This window comes from Dunckerocampus dactyliophorus, chromosome 9 (assembly GCF_027744805.1).
Source record: "Dunckerocampus dactyliophorus isolate RoL2022-P2 chromosome 9, RoL_Ddac_1.1, whole genome shotgun sequence".
Classification (NCBI taxonomy): domain Eukaryota; kingdom Metazoa; phylum Chordata; class Actinopteri; order Syngnathiformes; family Syngnathidae; genus Dunckerocampus; species Dunckerocampus dactyliophorus.
Genome location: NC_072827.1, coordinates 13,850,695 through 13,875,888, shown reverse-complemented (window position 1 = coordinate 13,875,888; position 25,194 = coordinate 13,850,695). Strand labels below are relative to the sequence as shown.

Genomic DNA, 25,194 nt, shown 5'->3' with positions numbered 1-25,194 from the left:
TATAGTACCACAGTGTGTTGCAAACACTGTTTTTATGCAGAGAGAGGAGGTAGTAAGTCCTCCAGAACTTGAAACACCTGTAGGAATTAGTTGCACCAACTGCCAAGGTTTGATCAACATCCATTTCTGCAGATCAGCTTTAAATTGTTGACCCATTTTGTGGTACCTTAAACAGGCCTTTTTGTAGAATTCTGAAGTAAACAATATTTTTCAGTTTTGAATAACCTTACCTTACCTTTTTTTTTTTTTAACCTCTTATCGGGAGAATGAACAATTTAAAAAAAATGTGTAGTCAATTGACGACAGCTTGTCACATGCTAAGCCTATGCCAGCGTGTGTGATCGCTCACGTTTCAATCTCATTCCACTTTGTGACATTTATGTTTACACGCCTGGCTGGCGGCATCAAGCTAGCTTGCTTTTTGTCCCACGGGTGAGCTACGAGTGGCTATTATATTCATGGGATACATCAATCACCCATCATCATCACAACTTACTTTTTTAAAGTGCCACTGAACAATCTTGCTCTCTTGTTATTATTACAATACTCAGGGCTTGTCTTCTAAAGACTAGTTGTGTGTCGAAGTTGTTCAACAGAAACACGTAATGTATCCGGCCTTAGAAAGTGATAGTATCACAGGGGTCTACAACAGGTAGCACAAGTGTTCTATTCAAACAGGACACCTGTATTTAATGACAAATAAGCACACTGAGTGGAGATGTGCTTTGCTTTGCACATCTTGTTTACAGCACAATAACAAGGTCATTCTGCACTCAGATGTCTAATGTCTCTTTCTGTGTCTTTGTGCACCCTCGAAATCAGAAAAAAGCCAAAGGTGAGGAGCTGTTTGACCAGATCATGTACCATCTTGACATAGTGATGTGATGTGCTCTCGTTTCATTTTGTTAAAGTAGATTTAATAGATTAATAGTGATTTAATAGTGCTGCAAGTTGGATACACCCGATTTCTATAACAAAAATATTTGTTATTATGTAATTGTGTTATTTTGACTACCGTAAATATATTATTGAAAAATAAATTTCCCATGTATTCGTATTACTCTAAAACAGGCATCAAATTAAATTTGGGTTTGTGTCAAATAGTACAAAATGTTGTACTTTTGTACTAGTCACATAGTACTATTGGACTAAATAGATCAGTTTTGCAATGTTCTCCGTTCATGTTCTGCTGGTTGTTGAAAAAATGTTAAATAAATAAGTCATTTAAAAAAATAGCTGCTGGCCTTAAAAAAAAAAAAAAAATGCAGGTGCAGCAGTGGCACGGTGCAGCGGCGACAGTCCCATGCAGCCCACCACCACAGTTTCAAAAAATCCTAGGGGAAACTCTGTATAACCAATAGCAGAGGTGCAGAAATGAGTTCTGGGTCCCATGAAAAAAAAAAAAAAAAAAAAAAAAATCACGTTGGGGTCGCTCCTTTTTATTTTTCAATAACGTATTACGTATTTGCCAGCGGCCCCTGGAATTGTTCTAACTTTCCTCCCATACGGCACCCCTGGCCAATAGCACTCATCATAAACAATTTGAAAAATTGACAGTTAATCCATGTGATCGGTATGGGACGATCTCACTCATGAATGATCCGTATCGGCCGCATAAAACCCTAACCGGAGCACCCCTACTTCAAACTAATTAAATACATTGACTTCTTTTGTTATCGGTATTATATTAATCAAAATTGCTAATTCCCAATTGTGTTTGTACTGTATTTGATGAGTTAGAAGGGCAGTAGTGTTGTTTCTGTAAGAGATTGTTGCACCAGCAGCATTATGGTGGGACGTTTTGCAGAAAGCTAAACCGGTGGATAATACAAAGACACATTAGTGATTCAATTCTGTTCACAAAGCGACTCAAAAGAATCTCCAAATTACAAACAAGGTGTTTTGGATTATAAAACTGCATGGAAAAAGTTGTGTTCATGGTATGTTATGAGTTTTTCTATGAGTCCATGAAATCTCCACTCCATTCTTCATCCATCTGGTGTGTACCACAGGATAGGAAAATAATATAAAAGCATATTTGTAGCCATTGTTTCTCAATAGTGGAAGCTGAACTTTAGAAAGTGTGTCAACTCACCGGGTGAGCTCTTCGTGCAGGTTGTTTGGCTCAGAGGAGTAGAACTTAACTCTCATGTGAAGGCAGTATGGCGGGCCAACTAAAAGATGTTAAATTACAGCAGAATGTCAACGTTGTCAAGCAATAGAGTAACAACAGCACAATCCTGGAAATATGCAATAAAACAGTAACACCAGATGTACAACACACAGATTTGTTATTCTCTCCAAACTTGTTACACCTACTCATAAGACTGTCAACAAAATGAGACAACGGTTTATGTTTAAAAAAAAAAAAAAAAAAAAAAAAAAAAAAGGAAAGGAAAACTCTGGCCCTGTACACTTACTTTTCACTTGCTTCTTGATACTTTTTGTAACATCGAGCCAGTGCTGTAAAGAAAAAAAAAAAAAGACAACAATTAAAACAGAAAAACAGCTTCAGCATACAGTATTTCCCATACACTGATGACATGGCAAGTGAGTGTGTTTATTAAACTTGATGAATGAAAAAGGCTATATGGTGGAGTCGCCCTGTCTCAGACACTCAGAAACACACACACACACATTACTTTGTTCTACGCGAGACATGAAGGCTGTATGAGGCAAGAGGACAGTCAAGGAGAGGAAGCCGTAGTGACTGTGATGGAGCATGTGCGTGTAAAGCGCGCAAGTGAGGAACTCTGAGCACGGTGGTGTCCTCTCCCCCGCATTCCTTGTTTCAGGCGTCTCTCCCACTTTTCACAGACTGCATCCACAAGTGAATGATGTGTCCCTCCCCTCTGCTAAATCTTTCCTGCCATCAGTCCTTGCTCCTTTTCACGGCCTTCACAGAAGATCAGTGTGAAGGCCCAGGGTTACTGGCTGACTTATAACTGTCTGTGTCCGAGCACTGGCTGACAAGAGCCCCATAACCAATCCCTTTAGCCTAGACACCGCCGAGGACGGTCCCAAACTCTGTCCCTACTATGTTAAATAGTACACTAACCAGCCACAACATTAGGCACACATGTACATCTAATGAGATACGAAACTGCATCAATAATTCTGCCCTTAGAATCTGGCTAGATTGACCACAAATTTACTTAACAACAACATACAGGTACTTAACGAAAGTGGAAGGAAAAAGTAATGATGTCATCATTTAATTTGCATAATCGAACATGACGCATCTGCATGTAATTGTAATTGACGCTGTAGAAGACATAACATGACTAAAAAACACGGAGTTGCTTCTTTTTGCCTTTTTTTTTTAAGTTACAAAAAAGATGGCGCCGCCTGTGATTGGTTTGAGATGGGAGAGGAGCCCACAGCAGCACCCGCTGCTCATTGGGAAGAGCGATATGTGTGTCTTTAGCTTCATTGATACTGTTTTCCGCCATGCATTAAGATTTTGCACTTTGTTGTTTGTTCCTTGAATGCACCACGGTTATCTACTATGACGCGAAAGTGAAACCTACACACAACGTTCTCCAACACTGCCACAGCTTCATACATCCACCAAATGGAAGACAAACTACCATGTTCTTCTCCACTAGATCTGTCACGTGTCGCTTTTTTGAAAAAGTATCTAAAGGAGTCTGATTACTCGCTAAATATAGCGACAATGTTGAAAAGTTGGCAACACTGATCACTCCTGCTACATTTTGTTATTCGCTGGCAGACCAGACGTGTATGAGGTGAGTTACGAAGCAGAGGTACACAGAAAATCCCATTATAATGTGTTTATGAGCAAGGGTAAACAGGTAGTGCCAAACCTATTTGTGGCTGGCCGCAAAGCAATTACTAATTTTAGACGGAGATGTGATATTGTTTGGTATTTTTACAGAGAAAACCATATCCTCACACAAGGATTCAACTAGCAGCTGTACTGTTGATAGTGTACGCCGGTCTGGTCATCCTTACCGGAACTTGTGCTGAGTCCATGAAGCGCAGTCCAAAGTAGTCTTTCTCTACTATGTCAAGATGGTACATGATCTGGTCAAACAGCTCCTCACCTTTGGCTTTTTTCTGATTTCGAGGGCGCACAAAGACACAGAAAGAGACATTAGACATCTGAGTGCAGAATGACCTTGTTATTGTGCTGTAAACAAGCAACATTATGGAAATTTGTATGTGTGACATAAAGCAGTGTCTGAAATCCACTTTTTTTTTTTCCCCCAGGTGACCCGTTTGCGGTTATTATGTTTTATTTTGTAGTGACGTGATTCAATGAATGCAGGTAGTGGAAAATAATCCAACTCGTCTGAATACGAGTTGCCTTTTCCAAGAAGGCTGTACCAGTTACTGCCTGTGCTCAGCCTGGGACTGGAAGATCTCTCCCTCACATAGACACACACACACACACACACACACACACGTCTTCCAAACCTCAACTTGAGGCACGACGACAGAGTTGCCATGGTAATGGGGAAGGGGGGTTAAGTGGCCCTGGAGACTCATGAGCTGAGGGAAGCAGGCAAGCTGGTCACATCATGTGATCACCTGAAATATCCAACTGTGTTATCACATTTCTTAATACAAACTAACGAATAACTACCCTAGACCATAACCCTAACCCCCTAACCTTTAGAATGTACAAATGCTAGTCATTTGCATCCAGTATATGACTATTTCCAAATCTCATTGTGTACATATAAAACACATAAAAACATGTTGCAATTCAGTTTATGTTTTAGTTTGAGCTGATAGTGGTTTTCTCAGCATCAAGACTTCAGCACGATGTATATTACTGATAATATGAATTAATAAAAGTGTAAGAAATGAGTTAAGCACACAACAGTGACCAGTGACCACAGTTTGCTCAAGCACACACACACACACACACACACACATGCACACGCACATTTAGTGTGCCGCTCAAGGGGACTGGCCCCATGCTAGTTGGCATAGCTGAGGAGGCATAGTGCACCCCTACAGTACCCTGGGAGGGCGAGAGAAAGGAGTACAAAGGACTCATTGTACGTACGTGTGTGTGTATGAGAGCTTGTGTGCAAAGTGTTGTTACAATGCTTGAAGTTCCTGTTCAATTCACTCAATGCACTCTTACTGCCAGAGATCATACAAACGTGTGTCAACCATTGAGTCAGACAGTTACAATTTAACAGACATCTGCATTAACAGTATATCCTGTCAATGCGTATGTTGATATTTGTACATGTGCAGAGATCATCTTTATCCTCAGGTATTCCTCTAGTCCAGCAGGATGTACGGTATGTTTACGCCATGAGGCTGCGCTACTCACAGTACTGTAATGCTAGAAATCTGTTAAACAAAAATTGAGAAATGCCAGACAAGGCAGTGGAAAATTGTTGGGATGCAAAAAGTGACCTGATGCAAGAAAATGTGTGTTTGCACTGCATGTGTTTTATGCTATAAGTGTCATGTACCACTGCAGAGGGCCAGGTACTAATGCAACATAGGACATCTCAGACCCAAAGCTCAGAAACAGATGTTGCAAATTGCTGAATACACATTTTTTTCACAAAAAGACTCAAAACTGAAGGTTGCTTCGACAGATGTGAAGACTGCATTTTCCCCAATATATTTCATCCATTATGACCAGAAAATCAGGTCCGCATACAAGCCCCACTTTAATAACCAAATTAACCAAATATTGCTATTGCAAGATGTATTTATTTTCTATGCTAAAATCCTAAAAAGATAATGATGATAGTCATTATTATTATTATTATTATTGCAGAAACGGCATTAGATCGTCAAGCAACGTAGAGGCAAGATGAAAGGTACAAACGTCAATCAATGCGCATCTGACAAAATGCAATACCGGCATCGCCAGGAAAGCACGCAACTTATGGAAGCAGGGGAAAATTCAAGGCACTTGGAGCGTGAACTACAAAATCTACATCAACTGCAATTCAACAATATTAAAAAACCTTTATTTTATCAATTATCACCAACAAACGAAGAAATTAATTACTTCAGTTTTTACTCTAGTATTCCTGTATTTGTCCTCAACGCTTTCGATTAACTTATTTTTAATTTTAAATTCTCCACTTATTCTAACTTATTCATCTTTAGTCACGAGATCTTGCGAGATTAAAGCGAGACGAAATTTCTCGTTCAGGAAAAAAAAAACTGTCTTGCAATAATAAATAAATAAATAAATAAATAAATAAAGTAATCACATGATAAATGAAAATGAACTTCATCATTTTGCCGGCCTCCATATATTGCCATGTGCATGCATGTCTGTTGTCCTCGTCTCTCTTCTTCAGACAGGTAGAGAGTTCACTCTGTGCATTGGTTCAGCACCTAGACTCTGCATAGAACAATGGCGTTCCACAGTACCTCTTGTCAGTCCCTTTGGCTCTGTGGGAAAGGCAGGGCTTCTAGCATACACACGCCAAAAGAATGGAGCAATGCAAGGTAAAGTAGTAGAAATTAAGAAGGGAAAAGATGCTAACAAAGCCAAATGCCACAGCCTCCATGTGGGAATATCCATAATGAGGAAGGTGATCTCATCAACACGAACGAGCCAGTGTGCCGAATTTATTTGAAATTGGTAGCAAACAAAACTTGCCCACCTCAAACATATCCATCCACCCGACCCAGTTTCTTATCTGGGGGGAAAAAAAAACTATACATTGAGATGCAGAGCCTTCGTTCTGACAGTCAACACTCACTGAGACGTTTGGTCAGTCAATAATAACAAATAGAGCAAAATGGTATGCGTTCACAGAAAGTCATGTCAAAAAGAAATGCTACTCTTTGATCCAATTGAAAAGCCAGCATTTCAAGAAATGCTGCAAACGTTTGACAGACCGTACAAATTGCCTGTGAGAAAATACATGCCACAAACGGCAATTCTACAACTCCACAGGGTAAAAGATGACATATTAAATGGCATATTACATTATTGTGATTTATTAGTATTTATTATTATTAATATCATATATTTTCATAACAGTGGCTTATTTGGTCTAAAAAAATGCTGAGAATAATATCTTTGAGCATCAATTTGTGGGACAATAAACATTTAAAAAAGCAGCTGCATTGTTTTATGGCTTGGTTAATAAAAATGTTTGTTTGTCCAGCCACATTTTTTCATTGTACTTTCCTTAAAATTAATGTTAAAATTTTGTCTCGTCTCATTCCTGTGAACTCAATCTTCTGCATCGTCTCGTCCTGTGAGTCGGGTGTCATATTCACTGTAAACAATTTATTCCTATTTAAATCACTCTATTAAATTGTAATCCTATTGAATTTTTTTTGTTCTTTCTTTTCTTTAACACTGCACAAAGTTTATACACACCGGAAGAAAACAAAATCTAAATGACAAAACGTAAGCAAGTGAAATATTCTACAGTAAGTGCTAACATGTAAAAGTTATGGTGTGAACAAATTATCAGTAATAGACATGGAGAAAGGGCTACGATTAAATAAACTCCTTTTGAGACATGCTGAATTACTGTAATTCTTACTGTAACTTGTGCAGCATCTGAACCAAATAAACAACGCAATGCATGGCACGATACGGCTTGAGCATTTGAATGTGAAGAGGCTGCCGTTACTGTTGCCACTTTTTTTCTTTGGTTTAAACAGTTAGCGTTTAATTGTTGTCTCGATGTCAAGTAGTGTCGCTTCGCATGAAGAAGGTCCCTGGTCCCTGGAATCACACCTCTCTGTGTGGAGTTTGCATGTGCTCCCTGTGCTTGCATGGGTTTACTCCCACAGTCTAGTACTGTATGCATCCAGTCATTGACTGGTGTCCGGTCCCGAGTGTAGGCCACCCCTTGGGTTCTCGGGTTAATCCCTAATTAACATGCATCGTTGTGACTGTCTTTAAGCAGTACAACAACACCTAGATGTTAAACTACAAATCACACTCCTCACATTGCAGTATTAAGTATTCAGTATTAAAGTAATCTCTCCATACTGTATATTTCACTTTGCAGAGGGCTGCACAACACACAGCATGAGCATCCTGAAGTACTAATACAGTGTTTCTCATAGGACTGCAATGTATTTGTGGTGGCGTGCAAAAAGTTGTGATCATCTTATAACTCTCTAGCAGAGAGGAATAACACAGCACAACTGTCTTCTATTCTATTCTACTTGTCACTGACGGCAGGTGAACATGTCCTGCATAGGCCCGTCACGATAACAAATGTTGCTGGATGATAATTGTCCTACAAATTATTGCTGATAAGAATGATTTGAGACTATTTTTTCATAGATGTAATGATAATAAATGGCATAATAATGCAAGTACATAGTATCAATAGCAATAAACTTCTGAATTTTCTGAAAAAATATTTAACAATATAATTGGAATGTCAAGAGCTTTTAAATAAAATTAAATAAAAAAAAATAAAATCAACAACAAAAAAAATCAATCACAATATTTCTGAATATTTTGAATCAAAGTGTCACTTTCATTATTGTCTGAATACTGAAAAAAAAGAAACAGAAACAACCTGGAAATACTCTGAAGTTCACATAGTGTGTCAATGCAGACGTACAAATCTGTGTGGAATACGCTGTTTACGTTTGATGAGGTGTAAGGTTTTGTCGGAGATTGGTCAAAGTACATATTTCGGATGCACCAAAATGCATTTGGTGTACAATTAGGTGTTATACTTCGGGAATCATGGCAGCTGAAACGTAAGTTCCAGCGTTGTGTAGTATTTATTTCACCGTCTTTGTCACAAACTTTCTTAATGTCACAAAATGAGGATGCGTAAAACTGACATCAGACATCAGTTTTTATTTATTGTGCGGTTAATCGGTTTGATTATCGTGACAGGCCCAGTCATGAAGATTGACTTTGTCACTGCATCAAACAGATCAGTGCGTGAATGCAAAATAATTTTCTCCAGCTAAACTCAGACAAAACAGAAATTGTTGTCTTTGGCCCACAAAAACAAAGAGAAAGTGTTATTAGTCAGCCTGACACTCTCTCTTTAAAACCTAATCATCATGTTAGAAATCTAGAGGTGACAATGGACTCAGACTAGGGCTGGCGATATATCGATATTTAAAAAATATCAATATTTCAAAGATATTGTTCAAGTCGATATAGACTGGATTTGCGCTGCACCTTCGGAAAAGCTCCGCCTCGCTACAGGCGTCATCTCCCACTAGCACCAGCCTTTGGAAGCATATGCTAACACTGAGCCCCGGAACAGCTAGCCCTCGACTTAAGCGCCACCTGCAGCTGACACCTGGCCTGGGAATGCCTGTGTGAAAAACACCGGGTCGAGGAGTGGCTACATTGAAGCCACATTTAACTGACCAACAACATTCGAGATGTCACCGAAAGGTAAAATGAAGAAAAATATAAACCCAGCTCATGTAAATGATGGTGCATCATCGCTTCCTGTGGAAAATGCAGACAATGAGCTAAATGTACCCTTAGTGCTGTCAAACCAACAAAAAGCCCCCAAGTATTTTTGAGTTGCTGCTAAGGATTTGAGCATAGTTAAAGGTTTGTTATAAAGAAGACTAATGATTACATTTTACTTTTTCTATATTTATTTATTTATTTGTATTATTTACTCGTATTAATGTCTCTTCTGTTGTTGTTGTTTAATTTATTGGTATATATGTTTATCTGTTTGTTTCTTATGTTCTTATTCTTTCTTGTGTTTTCTTTCTTTTCTTGGGAGAATGAACAGAATAAGATTTTCATTGCATGGTATAACTGCTGTTTTACTATGCACATGACAATAAAACTCTCTTGAATCTTGAATCTTTATTTCTATAAAAGAGAATGGACTTTTTTATTTTAGCAGGTATTTTTCTGTAAGATTTTTTAAATCTAAACTTTGCACGCATATTTGACTTTGACTAAACGCACTTTCTGGAAAAAATATCGGGATATATATCGTATATCGAAATAACATAAATATATATCGGGTTATGAGCTTTGGTCCATATCGCCCAGCAGGGTTGGGCATTGTTTGAATTTGGGTGATTCTGGTTGCGATTCAGATTCCTCGTTTCAAGATTTGTTGCTCGTAGCTTTTTTGGAAAAAGTGTTGCAACAGAGGACAACACTGGGTCACAATGGCTAATTTGGCAACACTGATACCTCCTGCAACGTTTTCTTATTCTCTGGCAGCTATTAAGAATTTAATTAAGAAGAGAGTTACGACGCATACCGCCATCGAATGTAAGTATCTTTGTGTGGTGGCACTTGCCACAAATAAATAAATGTATGGGAAACACTGTAATAATGAAAGGGTGTTTATTGGAGTGCATGTAGCAGGCTATGTTAGCATTTAGCATAACGTTAAGGCTGCAAATGAACCAGGTTAGCCTTGCCTCAGAGCTTCACAAAACAACCGCATAGAAATGGAAACATGTTAACATGAACGCCCTGAACACAGAAAGGAAAAGCAACACGATTGACATATCTTGGTAATCATTACTATTATAATACAATGGGGAAAAGCTGCATGACACTGAGGGCTAAAATGATTTTTTTCCTCCATGCCCAATTATATAGGTCAAAGGTAGAAAAGCAACCAGTGGACCATGCAAGAGGCATGCGGAAGGAAGATTTGGTATGAATTCAGAGGGGAAAAAAGAGGAAACAAACAGCATCTGAGCACCAAGGCGGAGTCAGGAGTGAAGCATGCACTATGTCTACTTGGTGATGAGCTGCACATCATGTGACACTGTCATGTGGTTAAGCATGTTGTCCAGAGAGGATCATGGAATTACAGGTGATCAGCAACTCAGCTGTACACGCCCACATGTGAATAAGCTTAAGGAGGCTGTGCTACTGACCCAGCAACATAGTGGTCACTCGTGTAGCTTCCAACAACCTTTATACGGAAATCCCACAAAAGAAGCCAGACTAGACCCTGGAAGAGGTCTGAGAGAAGCTCTAAATCCGCAGGATGTGTTGTGAACCTGCTGTTTACAAGAAATAGCAATGCAGGCAACCTTTTGGCACAGTATTACTTGTATAAATAAGTACCAGTAACAATGATCTGGTATTGATATGCAAGTACAGAGAACCTCTAAAGATGAGTACGCTTAAAGAGATAGTTCGGATTTTTTTAAATGAAGTTGTTTGACATCCCGATCAGCAGTGTAGTGCAACACCCCACACATACCCCCCACTTGGTCCATACATCCATTTTCTATGCCGCTTCTCCTCTTTAGGGCGGTGGGGGTATGCTAGAGCCTATCCAAGCTGACTTCGAGTACGCCCTGGACTGGTCGCCATATAGACAAACCATTCACACTCACATTCATACCTATGGACAATTTAGAGTCGCCAATTAACCTAACATGCATGTTTTTGGAATGTGGGAGGAAACCGGAGTACCCGGAGAAAACCCACGCACAGGGAGAACATGCTAACTCCACATAGAAATGCCCAAGGGAGAATCGAGAATCGAACCCAGCTCTTCAGACTGTGACTGTGTGGCCACTAACTAACCACTAGACCACCGTGTGGTGCCAAAGATTTCCCCAAAAAATATTTGAGTTCAAATCACCATGTCATGCGAGACCTCAACGTACCACACGAGAAACAAAGTATAGCCAAACCTCGGTTTTTGTGCTCCCCAGTTCTCGTATGATTCGGGGGGTTTTGTCAAAAATGTTGTCTTGGTTTTCGTACAATATTGCACGTAACAAACTATTTTGTTTGTCCTGCACTGTATCGTTGCATGAAATGAAGTGGCCAAGCAAAGCACCCTCCGACTTGCTGACTCACCATCCGTACATTTTTTATTGAGGATGACTGCAAAATAACCCGCCATGGGGCCAAGGAAAGGTGGGAGTGACAGCACTTTGATAAAGAAGGTGAGAAACACTATTGAATTCGATCTTGCCAGGATGTACAAGAAGTCCGCATCAACAATAAGTTCCATCCCTTTGTCATTTATAATTATGTCTGCATGTAAAACTATCCATCCATCCATCCATCCATCTTCTTCCTCTTATCTGAGGTCGGGCCGCGGGGGCAGCAGCCTAAGCAGGGAAGCCCAGACTTCCCTCTCCTCAGCTACTTTATCCAATTCCTCCCGGCAGATCCTAAGGCGTTCCCAGGCCAGTTGAGAGATATAGTTTCTCCAACGTGTCCTGGGTCTTCCCCGAGGCCTCCTACCAGTCGGACGTGCCCTGAACACCTCCCCTGAGAGGCGTCCTGGAGGCATCCTAAATCTAAAATTCTTTATAAAGAATTATAGTTTGTTTCAATAAAAAAAATGTAAAACTATAATTCTTTATGAAAAGGTATTTTTGTTCATTTTTCGGGTGTCTGAAAGTGATTAACTGGATTTACATAATTTCCTATTAGAACAATTGCCTCGGTTTTCGTACGATTCGGTTTTCGTTGGCCCTTTTGGAATGAATTAATAACGAAAAGCACTGTTTTAAGACCAATTATTCCAGATCTATAAATAAGAATTTAGATTCGTACCTCCGAAAATCATGGAACCCGTTTTGAGTCGACATCCCTCGGATTGAATGACTCCCCGTCAACATAAGCGGTTGTCAACATAACTGAAAACAGTTTGCGCATTTACTTGTGACTTTGGCCGGACACATTAGGAAAACGAGCGATAAAGAATTTTTGAACCATCATTTTCTTACATTTGTGCAAAATATGAATGGCTGCATTGCAGAAAGGAGGCTGAAAAAAACGACAGAGAAGTCTACTGCAAAAAAAGAAAGAATCTTTGGTCCTCTTGCCCCTCTCACCCTTCTTTGTTTGTTTTTATTCATTTTGATGTAACCACAAATCTGCTACTAGAGAGAAAGTTAACAATACTACAACACGTCGACATAAACAAACCGATTTTTACGGTTGAGCGTGTGATGTGGAATTCTCTGCCGAAACACTCGGGGCGGTGTCAAGTCAACGCGGTGAGCCGCCACAACCCTTATCGACCATTTAGCTTGTTCGCTTCCTTCAGTCACTTTTATTGCTAATGTTCATTCCACAACGACCAAACACAGCACTTATAGTCAGCGCTGCAAGCGTAGATTTCTTTGGAGGTGCACATCACGCTACGCAGGAGAGTTGGAGACACCTCGCTGCAAGAGCAGATACCAGGTAACCAGCATAAACGGGTTCTACTGTACAAACGTCTGAGAACTGTGTCCCAATACAGCACACCTTGTTACAACATGAGGTATCTCCTTACCGGGAGGTCAACGCTGACATCAGTCCCATCCAACAAGGACACACGGCAAGTAATGATGGACTTTGCATCCCCAGCAGCTGGGATGTGTGTTGTAGCACGCTGGGCCTCCCGTAACCGAGCTTTTTCTGCGTGCTTGCGGATGGAGCGTCGCCCCAGTGTCCTGCGCAGGAAACTCAGCATGCTAGCAGTGAGGGAGGCTCGCACTATGACCTGCACGAGAGATTAAGAGATCACAAATCGATGACTTCGATCATTACACTTATACTACTGCATACGATTGTATGCACACTGCATTACTTAGTTCCTGAGGGCACAGATTTTCACCTCTTCTCTCCTTTTTCCAATTGTGAATTGCAACTACTTCTGCCGCAAGCTGATATACTACTCACAAAAAGTTAGTCATATGCACAACTTTATGGTAGAGAACAGCAAGTTCTGAGTTAAGTATTGAACATGCTGGACATGCGCATTTAAAATTAGACAAGCTCAAATTAAGTTAAACTGAAAAGGTTATACAGGTTATACATTTTAGGTGCATCCTTTAATGTATTTGAAATACACCTAACTTCTTGTGGGTAGTATAAATGATAGCCAGCATGCTTCGCCGGCTCGGGCACCAGGGCCAACTCGCCCGGGACTGCGGGACTCACTGGGGGAGGAGGATGGCCGTCATGACAACGACCGTACAGCATCCTTGTGTACTTATGTAAAACAGCAGCGTCACTTTGTGATGTAGGTCACCGGATAAAATGTGAAAAAAAATGTTGATATTTAGAAATTAGATTGCATGTTAGTGTCTATTTATGATATCTGCCTATCACCTAGCTAGTCACACTTGGTTTTCAATTTATTAGGCTGATAACATTAAAAACCTTCTCCTTTTATGAGAACGCTCACTTTAAACGAGAAATATTGACGCACGTGGTCATGTTGTAAGTTTGAAGGGATACATTTTAAAAAGGGGTCATGCGTTTATGGTCAAAAATCAAACAATAGAAAATATGTATTCTTTTTTTTTTTAGATTGATAAGGTAAACGGTCTGAGTGAATTCAATCAACGCCCAAACTAGCTAACATTAATAATGTTATTGGGCCTTGCTTGGCTTTGGATGGGGCCTAAAAGTACCTGTGGAAAGCGAAGCAACAGGTGCGCGCCTGATTTCAAGTACAAGCTACGCCGCAGCAATACACAGATTTGAAGTGAGACGGTACCATGGCAGTCTTGTGCTAGAAAACAAACGCCGCCTCGCCTGGACAGAATATACACTTGCTCGGCAAGAGCCAATTGTGGGTTGGGGAAGATCCGGGTGAAGAGAGAGATACTTACCAAAACTCCGCCGTTAAATTCGCCGGAAAAGCACGTCTGCTTGCCTCTTACATGTCCAAATAGCAACTTGGAACATTTCTGTGTACGAGTTCTTTCCTATTTTATTCCGCTTCACGACCCCTGCGCGAGATCTTCTCTCCACAGGTCCCAACAAAAAGTAGGAGGCAAAAGCTTTCCCCGGAAGTGACGTCACGATAAACCCCAAACAACAACGTGATTAGCATTTTTAAAGCGACACTGTTTTTTTTATTAATGACTTCATTCATAGATTTTAACGCTACATTCTTTCTACCTTGATCATTGTTACACAGCTTGCATTGTTTCTAATCGATATAGAAACGAAACATTTTCTACAATTATTTTTTTATGTATTCAGTAATAAATAAATAATAGGATGCTTACTGATGTACATTCAACCATTTAGACCCTTCATTAGCTAGAAATAAATGCTTATTCATTTGTGCATTCATAATATGCATTACAGTAGTTTTTTTAAATCATCATAAGCGCCCTCTTGTGGATAGTTCAAAGATTTTACAAAGAAGACCCATTAAATCTATTGTACCTAATAAGTCTTTGGGAATGTTTTTGAAATTTTGAGTGTATCATTTTGTGAATTTCTTTCATCCTAATTATACTTCATGAAGCTACTTCATAATTCTAATTTTATTAAAATGACTATAATCCTACAATTAAAAGAGTGTTAAACTACAGATAATTTTTACTGGTACTTCTTCATACAAGTAATACTGTGCCAAAAGGTTGTTGCTTGACAAAAACACTTTTTCTCACATTTATCTTCCACTGTCTCGATGGTTTTGCCAGAATATGCGGTTGTATGTCTGTATTTTTCTGCAAAATCACCAGAAGATTATAGTACTGACAAGGCATTCCACTAGGAAACAATCACAGCCACCTCTAGAAGGCAAAGTTCCATGGTTTCAAATGACTTGCTTTGATGTATTGAGCAGTGTCAGTGTTTTTTTTTTTTTCAGCATTCACTACCTAGATGTAATATAATGCAACATTTTCTCCTTGTTTTCTCTACTATCATTGCCCAACCTCACTTTTGCAGTGTGGAAAAGCAAGGTGACCTGACGCGACATCGCCATGCTTTGACAGACAAGCTTTAATTGTTCACAATCAAGCTTATAGACATGTCCAAAGCACCAGTAAAACCACGAGTCCAGCAAGAAACAAGCAAAACCGAGGACAAACATGTTTTTTTTTTTACGACACAGAAAGAGCTTAACCAAAGAAATAGAAGGAAAAAACATCGTCTTGTGTTTCATAATATATATACTTGCCGGTATACTGTAGATTGTGTCATATCAAACCAAAAAATAAAAAAAAAAATGAAATAGCAGTCTCAAAGTACACATCATTCGTGTAACATTTGAATCTTCCAGAGGAAAACAACAAAATACTTCTGCTCACAATGGATTTTCCCTTTTATTTTAAAGATTTTTTTTTATTATACAACATTGTATTTACATGGTCTAGCATTATGTACACAAAATGAACAAGTGGCACTGTGTAGTGAGACGTTTTCTTTTACCCCCTACGTGTCTTATTAAAAAAAAAAAAAAAATCTAAATAAAATTAAACAAAAAAATCAGTAGCACGACCTGCCACTCAGCATTTATACAAAGTGCTGCCCTTTTCTACAAGTTGTCATCTTTGCAAAAATACAGCTAAATAAAGCAAGCCTTGCCAATTTTGGAACCCCTCTAGATCAGTACCATAAACATGTCAGGAACAAAACATCTATACAGCACACTGCAGGGTACGTGTTTTTAACTTTTGTTTAAGTGTGTCAAGTTGTTTTTTTTCTTGCTGATGATCTTCTGTTCATCTGTAAATGAGACAATTCAATTTGACTAACTGCTGCTGAACGCAAAAGAGACGGGTTGGGGGGAGTTGGCGGCAAGCGTTGTTTTGATAAGCAAAAGATGTACTGTCAATAAAACTGTACAGTACCACCGTTCCAATGTGTGATTTGATTGCAGAAAGACAAGGAGGATGGATAAGATGTGCAGTGAAGCCTGTGCTGACATCTGAGAGAGGGGTGTAAATGATAAAGTAGGATCTTCTTAATAGAACACATAAAGTTAAAAAAGAGGAAGGATCACAGTTTGAAACAAGTGCATTGGAGCCAGTTTTTCCAGGAAAGACCAAAAACATGTCTGAGAGGGAAAGCTTCATAAGACACAGAATTGGAAGTGTGTAGGTTAGAAGCAGTTTATGGCATTATGTTTCAATCCAGTTGACGGACAAGCAGGCTTAAAACAGACAGCTCCAAATATTCCAAATAGGACAAGGAGGAGGAATTAAGAGAAGCGGAAGCTTAAAAACATACACGACTCACAAAAACTTTGGGAGAGCCGTGTGAAATTTCAAGATGAACCTAAAATGCACCACATTCACTTTCTCGATGCCTCAGTTTTCGTACAATATTGCACATAGCAAAGTAGTCCTTATGCACTGTACTGTATCACGGCTAATTGGTTCCAGACCCGACACTGATAAGTGCATTTCCACAAAGTAGGATTATTTATAAATGAAATATTTTTGTAGTTTATAGCATAGAAAACCTGTTTTTTTAACATTAGAGCTCTCGAGTAACACCTCTATAGTCAACTTTACACTCGTATTATTCAATATAGTAGACATAATAAGAGAAAATAATCCATTGAAGACATAAGTAAGACTCATACTGAGCTGAGTGTAGGGAGGGCGGACAGGAAGCAATGTCAGGAGTTCAGAGTTGAGTTTTAGCTTAGGTTACGGACACAACAGTAGGCTGTGTTAGGTATTATTGTGCCTGTTGTGAGATGATTCAAACCAGCAGTAAAAACCTGTTGTTCCGAGGGGTTACATCTGGCGCTTGTGAGTCTCACCGAACATCACAGTAACATTAATGACACCCAGTGACGAGTGCAGAGCACTACATATTGTCACAACATCTTTGAACGTGTCTTCTGAATTCCTTATTTTTGTATTTGTTCATTTTTAGCCATTTTCATTCAATGAAAATGCTTCAGGCCAAAGCATACATACAATTTGCTTAAATATGCATAGTTTATGACTAACAATAGGCTGTATTCAACCACAAAACTGCATGAGTTAATATACTGTATTTTTTTTAAACTGTGATAGGGTGAAGCCACAAAATTCAAAGCGCAAAGTGGCGAGGGATTATTGTATTTGGGATTACTCTCGTTCCGTGAAATCACGTGCCCAAACAAAGCGCCCTACGTGTTGCTGACTCACTGTCCGTGCATTTTTTTTTTTTAATTGAGTACAGCTGCCAGATGACTAAGATGATGCCTAACAACTTAACAAATGTACCTCACTTCAGACAAAATGCCCTCATAGGTAAGTGGCCACTGAGCTTAAGAGTGTCGAATTGGCGCAAGTCGTGCTAAATGTACGGAAACAATGAAGAGGTGAACGTGTGTTCAACAGTATAGATTCATCCTGAAATTTCACACAAAAGCCCGAATATCCCTAGATATGAATATCTAGTCACTGAAGTGATGAATATAGTGATGAAACATGGCATAACATACAGCTATGAACAGGACATTAGTAGCAAAGCATGTTTTTGTTGTTAGGCAAAATAAAAAGACAATGCATTATATTGTGCTGAATAGGTTAGGAATGCAGGCTGGAAATTTAGGCCAGTGAGTGTTCATACTAGGGGTGCCCTGATCCGATATTGATATCGGATATCAGTTCCATAAACATCCACAAAGCGTGAGAATTTTTTTCCTCATACCTACTGTTGCTGACTACAGTCACCCCTTGCTTCATGGCGGTGCAAACATCGCTCCCTCACTCGATCACGTTTTTTCAAACATTAATTCATTAATAAATGCTGTTTTGTTTGGGACTACAGGCTATTATTAGTACAGGAAAAAAAATGCATATTTAAGCAAATTTTTTGCCAGATTTAAGCATTTTCAAGCATAAAAACGGCTAAATGAACTAAAATACAAATACAGTATAAGCTATTAAGACCACCAACGTGTGAATGTAGTATTCTAAATTGGTCACTAGGTGTCAGCAATTGTTCGGTGAGACCACCCCCGAAGAACCAGACTTAAACAACCCGTCTTTTATTTCAGGTCTAAATTGAAAATCTCACAACAGGCACAAAAAATATAATCATCATCATCATCATAATAATAATAACATGGGTTACTGTTGCAGCCATAGCCCGTAACAGGCTAAAACTCAACTCTGAACACCCGACGTCACTTCCTGTCCGCCATGAAGGTAAACTGTCGTAAATGGCTTATTTTTCCCTGATTATGTCTACTATTTTGGGTAATACATGAGTAAAGGTGACTAAATGGATGTTAATTCATGTCTAGATGGCTCTAATAATGTTAAAACAAAACATATTCAGAATATAATAAACAGGTTTTCTATGCCATAACCACGAAAACATTTCATTTATAAAGAAGAAATGCTACTTTGTGGAAATTCACTTATCGCGGGTGGGTTGGGAACCAGTTAACCACGATAAACGAGGGTGTACTGTACTCTGTTAGAAGTAATTAGAGTAGTACCATTTGATCAGGACTTTTCTAACATTCCAAACAACAAAATAAGCAATAAGTGTGTGTATGATTCGTGCTGATATTGTATCGGATTGATATCGGTATCGGCTGCAATATTGGTACCTTATCGGTAGTGAAAAAGTTGCATCGGGACACCTCTAGTTCATACTGGCATTCACTGAACTGTAAAGCAAGTACTATGAAATCATGGAGTACCACTCACCCAGCTCATATAAGGACAATTAAGGAGTCCCATGTTGTTTGGGCTGCTTGTTCCAAGACAACAAAAATATATGAACCCCACAAGGCTGGTTTAAAAATGATTAAAGCTAAGAATTTGCAGTATTTTCTCCAAAAGTATGACACATTTTTCTCCGCCGATTGAACGCCTGAAGACACTTGAGAAGACAACACTGACCTATGAGTGAAAATAGTTTTGTTTTTTTTTCACCTCCCTTGTTTACTTGTGTTCAGTAGTCGCAGGGCATTGTTTACTTTCATCTAAAGTGGTGGCGAGCACACAACTGCAAAAAGGGGAGCCTGCTGAGCACACACCTTGAAGACCGTAAACCTGCTTTGTTCCTCACCGCACATTGATGACGTCTGTAGCTGCAAAAAAAAAAAAAAAAGAGCAGAACTTGAGAGTCAAAATAGTCTTTGAAGCGTTGACAAGAACGCTGAGAAAGACCAACACAATAAATTAAATCACGTCTTATTTCCTCACAAAGCAAAAGAACTAAGGTAAGAGGAATTATACTACTTTACTACTTAAAAAAAAAAGGGCGGGGGGTGATAAGCATGAAGTTCTAGACTCGTACAAACATTTGTTCAGTGGACAGGGTTTGACACAAACTAAAACACAATAAATACTCTTTCGAAAGAACAAAAGATAAGGTTTCTCTCTTTATCAGCTAAAAGGACACTAAAAAAAAAAAGGCAGGTCTGTCTCGCAGACTCGCTCTGAAGGGGACAGGGCAACCCTTTTGGGGTGGGGAGGGTTGGGGGGAAGCTTTCCATCCATGGGACAGCCCTTCCCCTTCGTACTTATGGCACAACAGCAAATCCGCATCCATATTGATGTCTTTGTAGACTTTTTCTGTACCCTGAACACAACATCCTCAAATGGTACCTACGCAGCACAGCTGGATCGCCTCTTTAAAAATCCAGCCTTCCCGTTTGTCAATTGTTCGTTCCGTTTGTGTTATAAAGTGCAACAGTGCGTTTGTTCTCTCCTCCTCCTCCTGCCACTTGACCTCTTCCTGGCTCCCCTAAAATGTCATGGGTCAGGATCGGGATTGGGATTCACGCTGGTGTCGCTGTTCACGCTCGTAGCGCTGGCGGCGCTAGCCACACTGGGCTCCTCCACTTCCTCCTCAGTCACTTCCCCCACATCAAGCACCTCCACCTCCTCGTCATCATCCTCCTCCTCCTCATCATCATCCAGACCTCCTTCCAACAGCTCCACCACAGCCACCTCCCCGTCCTCCGCCGTGTCGTCTCTCATTTCTTTCTTCTCCTCCTCTCGATCGCCCTCCGCCTTCTCTCGGAGATGGTAGACGGCGACGGGCGTCAGCGGTCTGACCAGACCCTCCTCGTAGACCTTCAGGATGGCCTCACACACAAAGCGGTACTGACTCTGAACAAGACAAACGCAGAGGAGTTAGCTGACATGTGAAAGCAAGTGGAAGAAGCAGGTGGATGTACGCACGGGTGTCTGGATCATCATGGCTCTCTGATCTCTCATGGTCCTGACAATTTCTAGAGGGCACACTGGCTGGCCACACTCCATTAGACACAACGCTGTTTCCATGGTGATCAGAACCCCTGTCCGACCAATACCGGCACTGGGAGAAACAAGTAGGGGGGCAGACAATAATGTTGAGAGCAACGTTGTAATAGAACATCTCACAATCTCGTTACACAAGCATCAGTCGTTGATAATATTGCTGTTTGGTACAGGCAGTTCCATACTTCAAGATCAGCTTTTCTTTATGTGAACCTGTTCAACACCCCATCCCGCTTACGTCGACCAATTCATCAAGTCCTGGTCCACCTTGTTCTTCTAATTACTAAAAAGTGCCCTGTTTTTTGTTTTTTTTAAATGAAATTTTGAGACAAAAAACATTTTATAACTATTGTTTTTTTCAATCATGTTTTTTTTCTTGCTCTTCAAAGAAAAACTTAAATTGGTGAGAAAGTTGTACAGAGCTTAACATCATTTATAGTAGGGATGCCCCGATCAGGGTTTTACGCTGCCGATTCCGATACCGATCACCAAGGACTGAAATCGGCTGATACCAAAAACAATCACATGGATTAATTACACATGTTTCAATTTATTTATGATGAGTGCTGATGGCCAGGGGTGCCGTATACAGGGATAAAGTCACGACAACTCCAAGGTCTCTTGACTGCCAGGGGGGCCCAAAAATAGGCAATTACTAATAAAATTAGTAATTAATTAATTAATTAATAAGGGGGGCCAACATGATTTTTTTCCATGGGGCCCAGAATTCCTGGCTGCATTGGCTATGTGATATGAAAAAAAGGAACCATAAAATCACCTTAACTTAATTTTGACAAAAACACATTTGACTTACTTTTTGAAGAGAACATATATCACTTATGAAACTTACAGAAGATTAGATGCCTTCTTTAAGGAGACTTTGGATGTGACAGTACATCGGTGGAGCTTGAGCAGGACTTCCAGGTAAGTGATTCGCACTCGGCGAAACCGGTGTCTTCCACCGGTGAGAAAGACTGGTCTACTCGTCCGACGAATTCAATAATTTTTGGAGTTATGAGCTGCCGTTTGAAGGTAAGTGGGAGGATGACGCTGCTGCCCAAGGCGTTAGTTAGGGCAAGACACTCACTGCGGGATGCAATAGTGCTAGCCACAGGTGGTCGGCTTTTGTGATCAGCGTTGTGAGGCATTTATCGGCATATGCCGATCACATGATTTTTTTTCACGGAAATCGGACAATACTGATCGGTGGCCGATGGATCGGAGCATCCCTAATTTATAGAAATAGAAATATTTAAGTTCTCTCATTTTGTGAATGGTCTAGACCGTTTCCTTTAGTCTTCCATTCTTTAGTTAAATATTATTCATTATGTTTTGCAGCTGTTGTTCCTAATATGTAGGTTATTGCACAATCGGTGGGAAAAATATTGGGATATTATCACATGTCTGCCCTTAGATAAAAGTAAAACAACAAGGTAAGCTGTAGGTCAACAAGAGAGTAACATTATTACCTGCAGTGTACAACCATTGGCTGGTCTTGCCCAGTCCTTTTGCTCCGCACCAGAGCCACAAAGTCCAAGAAGTCTGTGGAGTCGTCAGGAACACCGTGGTCGGGCCACGCCACATACTGGATCTGGGTTAGCTCTCTCTGCTGCTGACTCTAAATGTGCACACAAACAAAACATGGTCTCAAAAAGAAATGTATGCAGTTTACTGCCATCACAAAAACAAAAAAATAATAAAATGTAAGTAACTTCTGAAAGTTTATCCCCTTAGAAAGACACTCCTCTTTACAGATATTCTTCAAATCATGATTTTCGAGGCTGTCGCTTGGCAATTCAAAAACCTTTCAGAATCTCAAATCCATTAGGTGTGCTACCTATGGTTTTCTTGGTGACTGTGGTCCCAGCTTGCTTAAGATCAATAACAAGCTTGTCGAGTGTAATTCTGGGCAGATGTCTCACCTTTCTCAGAATGAGAACGCGGTGAGATCTTGCATCGAGCTCCTGACTGACTGTTATCTTGTATTTCTTCCATTTTCATAATTATAGTGCCAACAGCGGTGTCTTTTTCACCAAGCTTCTTGCTGAAGGGACCTGACTGAATACAAATTCTTTATAACCTTGAATAAATGGGTTTTCTCTGGATTGTTTGTTGACATGTCTTGCTCCATTAAAATAAACCTACCATCAACATAATGGACTTTTCATGTCTTTGTAAGGGGGTATAATTAACACTTTTTTCATAAAGTGGCTGGTCCTGCGACTTATAGGTGTGACTTATCTACAGTACCTATCCTTATGTGCTGCCTGTAAATTTACCATGGCGTGGTGGTTTTTTTTAGCGACATCTAGTGGCTGCGTTGATTCATTGAGTTGAGCTTGCGACGTACATAAATTGAATGATACAAAGCAACACTTTTTTTAATACTTACAAATACGTTTCTGCCTTGGAGACTATGTGTCTGTAGGTGATGTGCAATTATGTCTAGCTTGGAGATTGTAGGTGCCGAAACAGCCACTGACTAAATACACACGTATGATTTTCAGTCTATTTTAATTCATTTGTGAATACAAAAATGTTACAAAAAGGTCTTGGTGTTAAAACACGGCTGCTTGATAAGTTTCTACACAATGGGATGCTCCCAGGCGTCATGTCAAGTGTTAACTCTTTTAAACACCAAAGATGTATTTATACATTTTTATAATCCTGAACGCCCGATCGCAAAGACGTACTTATACGTCTTAAGTTTTTTTGCGCGAGAGGCAAAAAGAGGTGATGACGCAAGTGCACACTAATAGATGTCACTTTAAGAGCAGTTATAAGCCATAAAAACGGCCACAAGGTGGCAGAAGGACATTTGGTAAGAGCTCGGCATGTGAATTTGACATGCAAGGAAATTTTAATGCATGCGCACGTGCACACACACAGTTCCAAATGTGAAAATAGTAAATAGTTCATGGTGTTATATTTATAAATAAAGTTATTTAGATGTAAAACAATCCGTTTTTGTGTTGTGTTGTTTATGCTGTGGTGTTGTTTGATATTTGAGCTGCCACAAAAGCAAAACATTTGTGTCAAAATTTAAGTTAGGCTTGAAATGTATCTTTTCACAAAAAGCTGTTTATCTCCCTTTTTTTCCTGAAACTTACCTACAGTATGTTCTACTACTGATTACTAAATAATGGAAAAGGTAGAAACAAACTTTTTTTCTGATGAAAGACGGGAGTTTAATCTTTCTTTTGGTAGGTTTCATGTTTCATAGAACACAATATTCTGTTTAAATTTAAAGCTCACTCTGACCATGAATATGGGTTAATGCGACTTGTTTTCCTCCTCTTCATGACACATTTTTTGACTGCAACATAGCTAATTCCCCCAAGAGCAGCATGTCACGAGGTGCTAAATGCTGCTTTAAAACTTCACACAAACAGCTCTTTGTTTGTTAAAAAAAAACAAAAAGAAACATCAACAGTGTATGGCCTACAGCAGATTACACTCAACGTCGCAAAGGTCCTTAACATGGCAACATGGTTCCTATAGCAAAAATCCTGCACAGGATCATACAGTCAAACATTTGAAAGGGTCATGAATAATACAAGAAAGCAATAAGGGAGGTCAACGGGACAACAAACACAGATGCAAACACAAAACAACACTGGGTCAGTGTGAGGCACATCTAAATACGAAAACCTAGACTCTGCCCTCAGCACAGGGAAAAAAAGAACTCTGTGATTATTGTTTAGTCTATTCCGACTACAGTCTTTAATTTAGAAGAATGTCAAATGACCACCACGGCTGTAAACATCAAACTAAAGCAAACTTGTTGTTTCCCTTACTGCTTTTCATCTTCCCACTTGTGTTTCCTTCTCTTCAGTTTTCTCTCAACGTGCTTTTTGTTCTCTTTTACAGGAATCCGACTGACTAAGGTGGTTGGGTTGTCATGGTAACCGGATTTCAATACGTGGTCCACATGCAGGAGCAGCGGGAGCCAGAAAAAGAACAGCCCACACTGGTCACTATGACAACACACCTCCTCTGGATCCTCAGCTGCTCATACTTGATGAGATCCTGTGCAGTCGCTCGCGTCGGACAACGCGTTACCTTTATGATGTCGCCTAACGCATCACATTTCAAATGCATCGTGCACAACATCCTGCTCACCTGTAAGTGCATGAGACTCATTTCCCGAACCAGGAAGGCAGAGTTGCCCTCCTCATTGTGGCACGTGACAGTGAAGTCCCCATAGGAGGCACTGCTGTCTGGGTTGGGCCAGTACTGGTGGCACTTCACCTGTAACATAAACATAAACTTAACTGCCATGTTATTAAAGGTAGCCTCTGCTCAGCAGTG

The 25,194-nt window shown here is 39.9% G+C and overlaps 2 protein-coding genes across 7 annotated transcripts in view; both read right to left on the bottom strand.

Annotated features, from left to right (window-relative positions):
• The window catches only part of epb41l5 (erythrocyte membrane protein band 4.1 like 5), a 47,779-nt gene extending 33,084 nt beyond the window's left edge, over positions 1 to 14,695 (bottom strand). For all 3 annotated transcript variants that reach the window (XM_054787039.1, XM_054787041.1, XM_054787040.1), the window contains exons 1-5: positions 14,530 to 14,695; positions 13,203 to 13,412; positions 3,976 to 4,080; positions 2,421 to 2,463; positions 2,096 to 2,174 (exon numbers count right to left, since the gene is read on the bottom strand). In XM_054787039.1, the coding sequence (XP_054643014.1) occupies positions 2,096 to 2,174; positions 2,421 to 2,463; positions 3,976 to 4,080; positions 13,203 to 13,382 (407 nt within the window). In that variant the 5' untranslated portion in view covers positions 13,383 to 13,412; positions 14,530 to 14,695. The remainder of the gene's footprint in view (positions 1 to 2,095; positions 2,175 to 2,420; positions 2,464 to 3,975; positions 4,081 to 13,202; positions 13,413 to 14,529) is intronic.
• Positions 14,696 to 15,590: 895 nt separating this feature from the next.
• ptpn4a (protein tyrosine phosphatase non-receptor type 4a) overlaps positions 15,591 to 25,194 on the bottom strand; it is an 88,138-nt gene continuing 78,534 nt past the window's right edge. For 3 of the 4 annotated variants that reach the window (XM_054786326.1, XM_054786325.1, XM_054786327.1), the window contains exons 24-27: positions 25,006 to 25,134; positions 22,353 to 22,501; positions 20,806 to 20,941; positions 15,591 to 20,733 (exon numbers count right to left, since the gene is read on the bottom strand). In XM_054786326.1, the coding sequence (XP_054642301.1) occupies positions 20,374 to 20,733; positions 20,806 to 20,941; positions 22,353 to 22,501; positions 25,006 to 25,134 (774 nt within the window). In that variant the 3' untranslated portion in view covers positions 15,591 to 20,373. The remainder of the gene's footprint in view (positions 20,734 to 20,805; positions 20,942 to 22,352; positions 22,502 to 25,005; positions 25,135 to 25,194) is intronic. The other variant, XR_008572380.1, reaches the window with a different exon arrangement.